Here is an 8,353-nt window from a genome sequence, read left to right as displayed (position 1 = left end):
ATCAATTATACTTGATGAAGAGTTAATATTATCCTAATATTTTGTCATTTATTGAATATGTATATTTTTATGAATTCATTTATTTGGCATATAACAAAATAAAGGTTTTTAATAGATTGTTCACATCTTTCTCTGATTCTAGCGGCCCACCATAGAACACGCACAAATCTCCCCCCGATGGAAAGTTCAAACAATTATCCTTTGATCTCGTTTACGTCTTAAGTTTGGCAGAATAGCTAAGTTGGAATTTCCGAAACAAAAATGTGAGCTTGAAACTTCGCTATTTTTTTTGTGAGTATTTATCATTTAAATGGAAGGAAACTTATGATGCAAGCACATGATACTTTCTTTTACTGGTAGTCTCCTCACAATCCCAAGCAATTTTTTTCCCACTTCGATTCACAGTTTTTTTAACTTTTAATCATATATATATATTCCTTCGTAAAAGTAGAAAGATTGTACGAAACGTTCAATCTGTACATATTCTATAAGTTACATAAAGGAATCGGTTGAACACAATAGTACAAGTCCTACAACAGGCTTGTTCACAATCCCCCCCCCAGAAAAAAAACTGATGGGGTATGACGATCAAATTTACACCATGTACACGATCATCATCAAAATTTAAGTAACAATTGTATTTCAGGTACTTTTTTGATTAAATAAAGATTTGAAAAAGTGGCTAGTCCTAAAAAAATGTTTAATATATAGCATGCAATTAACATCTTTCAATCGGGGTGTGTTGAATCGGACAGTACATTTTCGACATAAAGCAAAAGATCAATAAATTTTAAAATAACGCCTAAAGATTTTATTTCATTTATCATGATGACCCTACTCAACTGAAAATATGTTTTTTAAATAAAATTAAAAATTGACGGTGCTCATAAAGAAATGTATAAATTGAAGCAAAAAATTTCACTGTTTACTCGTCATTTTATAATTTTCACAAACTTCCTATTTATTTATTTTCTAAATAAAATCTTGAAATTCTAAAGACTTTTTGGATACATTATCTTTTCATTTAAGCTGCTTCTGGAAGATTTCACTGCACCATTTATTAACAGATATAGTAATCCAGGAATTCTCATGATAATGCTGAGCACAGATCTCTTATTATTTTAAAGCCCTTTTTCCATACATTTGACAACGTTTGCTCCTATCCTTTTTACACTTTCATAAGAAAATGATTCGAAATGCAACTGTACAAATTTTGCCTTCAGATCTGTAAAGGCGTCTTTAAAATCCACCAGTACTCATCCAATGCTTATTAAATGAAAGCTCTTTTTCTAGATGTAACGCTCTTTTCCATTTTTGGTGTTGAGTTTAAATTACTTCCAGGTTTATTAAAAGAACTATTACTTTTCATAAACTTCACACTACCATTGTGTCGAATAGTTATCTTATTTGCATTAGTTTTCTCAGCATTCACAGTTTTTCCGTTCTTTATTAACTTGACATTCGAACTGACGTTGCACAGAGATGAAACACTTGACGTAGGACTTGCATTTTTTGAGCTTAGCGTTTCACTGTTTGTTAAATTATTGACCCTTGGCTGTTTTATGCTGGACAGTACTTTTACTTTTACAGGAACTGGACGTTTAGAAGTCAGCGGAACGCGATTCTCTGCCTTCTGCATGACTGTCCGATCATTCACTGGAGCGTCTGCGCCCTGCACCGTTTGATGAATCCTCACGTTTCGCGTTGTTTTCATAATACCAGGAATATTGGTAGCAGCTTTCTGAAAAGGAACCCGCGATTTTGAAGAGGATGCTATTTGCGAGTTTTGGCTGCTCGCACTAGATTTGGATATAATTATTTTGCTTTTTGTTTCTGTACTCACGGTCACTTTATGCGAAATATGTCCGTTCCCTTTAAGGTCTTTTTTCTCCACATGATTTGGTTTCAGTGAAATTTCATCATTTATGGGAATGGAGTCACTCGATTTTTTTTCGCAACTTTCCCGTTGTTTGGGATCATTTTCTTGTTCACACGTCTCACCATCATTAGTTGGAAATTTTGGCTCAGACTTTGCAGGGTTTTCTTTATCTTTAGCACATTTCGAGATGACAGCACTGCTTTCTGCGGAATCTGGAGATGTAAGCGAGGTAGACAAAGAATTTATTCTTCTCGCTAATCGTGATTGACGAGATCTTAGAGAGGTATTTTTTTGTCTACTGAAAGCAGTTCCTTCTTTGTCCGTCTCTGTTTCGTTTTTGGTTTTAAGGACTTCTTGAGTATGATCGCTGTCAAATACGATTGATTCTCTATCAGTTTCTGAAACATTTGCACAAGCTTCTTTTCTTACAAGTATCATTGCACTATTGCTATCAGGTGGCTTTTCAAAACAATTTCTTGAAAAACCACCATCGACTTCTTTTTTAATTTCATCTCGGACAAAAGAACTATCAGTTTCGATGGATGAATCTAGAGAGCAAGGTGAGAGGACTCTTGGATCAGATTTCTTTTCTTCTTGTCTCACTGTATTGATATTTTCCGCTTCTATTCGCATTTCGCGAAGTTTTAATCTTCTCTGAGTTTTTCGCGTTGGCGCAAAGCGGTCAAAATTGTCCCCTGGTTTCTTAGATGCATCTTGAGTAGTATTCTGATATCCTAACGAAGATATCTGCGACTCATCTTTGGATTTGTTTTCCAGTTCTTCTCTAATGGCTCCGCTATCTCTGGCACTACTGTAGAGTCTTGTTTTAGCAAATGGTTTTGATTTATTTGAGGTGGCATCTATGAGTCCAATTATTTTCTGTGTGAAGCTTTCACTCCGTCGAGACAAAGCATTTTTTGTTATTTTGAAATTGTCATTATTATCTAATGAAGAATTATTTCTTAGAAGATCACTACTACAAATTTCTTTAAATGTCCTTTGTTTCATATCAGTTTCTTCAATCTCTTCGAGGATGTTCTTTTCCACATTTGAGGCATCACTATTCATTAACTGTCCATTAGACAGTCGTTTTTTTCTCTCCTGGAGCAATTTCAGCTGCAGGTCTCTTTCGCGTTTTTGTTCTATTTCATTTTGTAGCATCCAATCATTTATTTTCGAGCGAAGCCTCTGCTTCGAATCGACTTCTGGCTCTTGACTTTCTGCGCTAGGGAGAATTGCCTGAGGTGGTGGAGAAGAACCTGAGCGTTCTCTAGATTGAGTGTCGCCATTTATCTCCATTACCACCCGCTTCCTTCTTCCGGAACGTCGGAAAGAGACGCGTTCGAGACTATCTTCCATACTACCGAAAGAGCGACGGTCTCCATCCACAGCGCTTGAATTCTGCAGAAAACCCACGATATCTTTGCCATTCGTTTCGTCGAGAAATCTCGCTCTCCTGTTCTTGAAAGTGTCCAATCTGTCATCCAAGTCGCCACATTTCCCGAGCATGGCTGGGTCGCTGTGCCGCTTAAGCCTGTCATCCGGATCCCGCCTGCCGAGTCGCCTTTCAGGAAATCCACTGCGAATATCACCCAAGAGTTCGTCCATGATAAAATCGGCACCGGATCTGGCATCTGGAACTAATCAAATAAAATGAATTAAAATAAAAAGCGAACAGAATAATCACAGATTTTGATCCTGAAACGAGAACAAAGTCATTCCATTTATTTTTCTTGTTCATCTCGGAAGAGTGTAACTACTTACGTTCGAGACTTCTCCTTTTGAACGCCATCTGCTGTTCACGTTGCTTCCTTCTGGCTTCAGCAAGCTGCTCTTGTTTTTGTCGCCTCTCGTTCTCCTGAATACAGATTTCAGGGAATTACTTAACAATTCTCAGAGTTAACAAAACAAATGATCAAATAAAAAATGTTAATAAAGTTTTCACTGGTGTAGAAAATTACTTAAGAACTTACAGTGTGGTCCAGAATTTACAGCCTAAACGTCAAATGGTAGTAGAAGAAGGCGAATCAAGTAACATTCTACATGTAAACGCAATTAAGAAAAGAAAATCCGATACAAAGTTTTTATTTGATGCAATCACGGAGACAAAGTGTATGGCTAGAATCTTGGAGATTCCTTTTTCTGACTGCACCATATAGCAAAATTGTGTCTGATTTCAGACTCTTGGCTGCGGCTGCGACCAGATGATAGAATCAAACAACTAGAAAGTTGTTTATTCGGTATTTTCCATCATTCCCTACTATTTGGGCCATGAATTAGAGAGCATCAATATATGTAAAAAAAAATAGTACCTCGAAAAAAGAATACATATAAATAAGATGCAAATTAATTACAAAATTCCTAACTGAAAATTTTCAAAAATTTACAAATAAGTATATTTTATTTAAATGTAGATTAATGATTTTATGTTTAAAAAACTGCAAGGAGAAAACTACTTATTTTTTTTATTTGCATCAGTAGACAGCTTCACGAGTATAGTGACACTACTGACAGAACCATTTAAAATTACTTGGATTCGCAATGTTAGAGTCGTAGGCAAATTGAAATTGTAGTTTACTGCAAAGTGTTCGTAAGGACTCATTGCAATGATACTAGAAAAAATATCCAAACATGAGTTGGAAGGTAGCTTCTATTCGTTCCGAGATTTTTTTTTTAATTCCAACCCATCCATCATATTTTCATCCAGTTTCCAATGAGCTGTCAACTTCTCAGATTTAAAAAAAAAAAAAAAAAAACTAACGTCCTCTGAACCAGTTTGTTTACCCAGATTATTGACATTTTAGGTTGTCAAATGACTAATATGGAAAGATTTTAGAAAAAAAAAATTACCTTATTATTTGATACGACTGGTATACATGAATTCAAATGAATTACTTAATTGCAATTAAAAAGTTATGAATAAAAGTGGAAATGAAAATTTAGCAGCAAAACAGCAAAAACACACGACTGAATGTTTTGATGGATGCGTTTGATTTCCATTATAGCATTTAAAAACATTGTTGCTGACGGTATATCAAATTGAATTCTAAAATGTTATCAACACAAAGGGAGTAAATTGCGATTGATATCATTAGAAAGATAATTTCCAAAACTTAAGATAATTAAAAACAACCACTTTTATAAGTTAACTGATTTGAGAGACTTCAATTTCAGTAATCAAGTTATTAGCGATTACGCATCTGGAGAGGTTAAGCCTATTTTTATGCTCGATTAAATTTTTCTGTTTAAAACCTGTTTTTTGAATTTCTTTTATATCTTCTACCCTCTGAGTTAATAGACTTTTTGGTGATAGTTCGAATCTTTAGAGTTCTAATAATATGTTGTAGTTCTATCCAAAGTGTTGAATTCAATGCAGCTGCAGCTGTGAAAAAGTTCAATGAAGCAGTTTGAAATTCGTTTTCGTTTCGTTCGTTTTGAAAATGAATTTCAAAAAGAACGGCAGTAAACTGGTTCGATAATAAGAGCCATGCATATATATATATATATATTAACCTCTTTCGGCGATCAACTTATTCGCAAATATTATTTAGTTTTTACGCTGTAAATTATTAATATGGAATGTATTTGTTAGATTGTAGACATTTTTGCTTTTAATGACGCTAAGATGTCACGAAACTGGTATTAATGAAAAGTTTATGCGCACAATAAATAGATCATAAAAAAGATAATTAAAATAAGATGGGTTTATTCTCTAACAATCTGACGGAGTCATTGATATGTAGGTCTAAACAATCTAACTGAAATTAAATACAGTTAATATCTCCAGAGAACCAACTGGTTGCCGAAGACGATTAGTGCAGTGTATGTAAAGGCAATTGGTAATATTTCTTCAAGGAATTTACCTCAAATATTAAGATTTTTCAGTTACTCTGGCACGCTCAAAAATAACGATGCTGGATTTTTGTCTTGACTTGATATTGATTTTGTTTTGACTTGATATCGATGCCATATCGGTATCTCCAAAAGTTATAAATTTGTGCATTTCCTCCAACGATTGTAAGAATTATTATGATTTTCTTTTTTGGAATATACTAAAACTTTGGGAATAATCCTGAAACATGTCCTGTCAATTCCGAGCAAAAATTAGAGCATATGGTCAACGATCGTTCTGTCTATGCGCTCTTAAATTACATAGTCTGAAAATCGGCTCTCACCTGAACAGCTGCCTTGAATCTAGTGCAGAAGCTGTGGAAAACTCTAAAGCAATCCTCGAGTTTGAACGCACTTGATTCTTCGCACAGGAAATCGGCGAGGTGTTGTCGGACATTCTCGAGTTCATTGATTTCATTCTGAATGCCTTCCATTTTGCTTTGGGCGAACTGCAAGAAAGAAAGAGAACTAGGTTTGTTAGGTTTTCTGGCGGAAGAGAAATGTGGGAATCTATGGAAACTTGCAGGTACTGGCTAGTGAATTAAAAACCCTTGAGCATTTGAGCAAATAGTATTCACAGGTGAAATTTTGCGAACGTGTTCCGCGGAATTTCGCCGAAGTCCTGGCGAGTGTGGGCTATGCTATTCTGGATTGGCATCGCTCCCCTGACATCCAAGAATTTTCTGAATATTCATGATGACGAAATTTACTCCTCAATATTGCGTTTCTATACAGCCTTTGACGAGCCTCTCATGTGTGATAATGCCAACATTCATTCTACTTTATCAACATATAATGTTCAACAATGGTCCAGTGAGCCTAACTTTGAGTTCTAACATGTATCTTTGGACCGCGAAATCCAGATCTGAGTCTCTTGGAAAACATGAGACTTTCCAAAGCTACCTCTTGCCAAATTTCCAGGCTTTTTAAGTTTTATTTTTTCAACAAATATTTTCTTGACTTAAACGTACTCCTGTGTCTTATAGAATTTATACTTAACAGCATACAGATTGAAATTCTGGCCTATAAAATATTGAACCAAGGATTTCTATTCACTGGCCAGTATCTTTGAAAATTACACCTATTGATATCATATTACAAACCTCAATGAAATCTTGCATCTGCGCCTTTATTTCATCGTTAGCTGTGGCTACTTGCGTAGAAACTTTGCACACTCGTTGACACAAAGATGATACGTCTGTTTTTAGAGTTTCCATCGAAATTCTAAGGAATAATATATATAATTAATAAAACTTGGAAAATTATTCAATCTCTACTAATAAAAAAGATGAATGTGTGTGCGCGCTCTACAGACTTGACCTAGACCCACTATTACCAAATTTGGTACATATGCAACTGGAGGATGGAAATTTACACTTCGGAGCAATTTTCTATTTTTTTGGAATTTTAACTAAAATTTCAATTATTTAAAAAAAATTAAGCTGAATTTTAGAGTTTTTCCACGATAACTTTCGAAATTATCAGTGCACAAAAATGAGTTTTACATCGTTTCAACATTAAAAAAAAAATTGTCTTTTTAATAATATAAGTTGAATCGTCATGTGAATTTTTTGAATGCATATTATAATAGCGAGTGTAAACTTATTTTAGAGTTGCATGCCCGAGAACAAGAAACTTTTGAAATTTTAAAACATTGATTTATTTCACTACGCTACATTTTATGTACAAGAAGCGATGATAAAACTGATGTCCGTTTACATCGCGACACAAGAGCAGAAGAGACCCAAATTTTTTCCTTCAGTGGTTTTACTGTGCGATTTTTATAGGGATTTCTTTCACACGTGTAGTCTTAGGACAAGGAAATTTAGGCATCTTTAAAAGAATGTTGTAAGCATTAAAGATTTTTATCCCTTCATTCGGAGCGTGGGAAAGTGCTGAAATGCTGAGACTAGCAGTTTTATAGAGCGCGTGTAGAATTAATTAAATAAAAAGTAGGAATCGGATCAGGAAATAAATGAACATTTTAGAATGAAGTTGATATGGGCTAAATTAAGGTAAAAATTAGGAAATTAATAAAAATTTAAATTAGATTAAGAGATAACATTACATATATAACAGCGCATGCGAATACCCTAAAGGACGCTGGGGCGGTTAGCATATAACAAAAACCACGAATAAAAATCAGCTCTGCGAACAAAGAAAAAAACAACCACGATCGGACGCGCATGGCAGAAGTTTGCATGTGACAGGGATAACACAACAATTATAGAATGCCGTTCGCTAGGTATGCAGTGTAGAAAACTAAGAAAATGCGGATTGGTAATCTTGGTTTTTCAGTCTGGAGCTCCTACAAGCAGACGAAATGACTCTAACAGTGAAAGTTCCCGCTGAATTGATAAAACTCTATTATAAAAATGAGATGATTCAATTAATATTTTATTATCTAACGTAAAATTACTTATAATAAAACTGACTTTTATAATGATCAACAAATTTACAAGCTGAAAGTCAGTTACTTTGTTAAAGTATAAGATTGCTGACAAAATTTTTGATTTGTATTTTGCACTATTTATTAAATGAAAAATAATTTTTGAATCATTCTGAATATTTTGAGAAATATTC

General features: G+C 34.4%; 1 protein-coding gene across 2 annotated transcripts in view; it reads right to left on the bottom strand.

Annotated features, from left to right (window-relative positions):
- Positions 1-620: 620 nt before the first annotated feature.
- LOC129963704 (inverted formin-2-like) overlaps positions 621-8,353 on the bottom strand; it is a 117,444-nt gene continuing 109,711 nt past the window's right edge. For both annotated transcript variants that reach the window (XM_056078220.1, XM_056078221.1), the window contains 4 exons: positions 6,874-6,994; positions 6,055-6,219; positions 3,644-3,737; positions 621-3,519 (listed from right to left, as the gene is read on the bottom strand). In XM_056078220.1, the coding sequence (XP_055934195.1) occupies positions 1,271-3,519; positions 3,644-3,737; positions 6,055-6,219; positions 6,874-6,994 (2,629 nt within the window). In that variant the 3' untranslated portion in view covers positions 621-1,270. The remainder of the gene's footprint in view (positions 3,520-3,643; positions 3,738-6,054; positions 6,220-6,873; positions 6,995-8,353) is intronic.

This window comes from Argiope bruennichi, chromosome 3 (assembly GCF_947563725.1).
Source record: "Argiope bruennichi chromosome 3, qqArgBrue1.1, whole genome shotgun sequence".
Taxonomy (NCBI): Eukaryota; Metazoa; Arthropoda; class Arachnida; order Araneae; family Araneidae; genus Argiope; species Argiope bruennichi.
The sequence above is the reverse complement of the archived record's forward strand: the minus strand, read 5'-3'. Positions and strand labels throughout refer to the sequence as shown.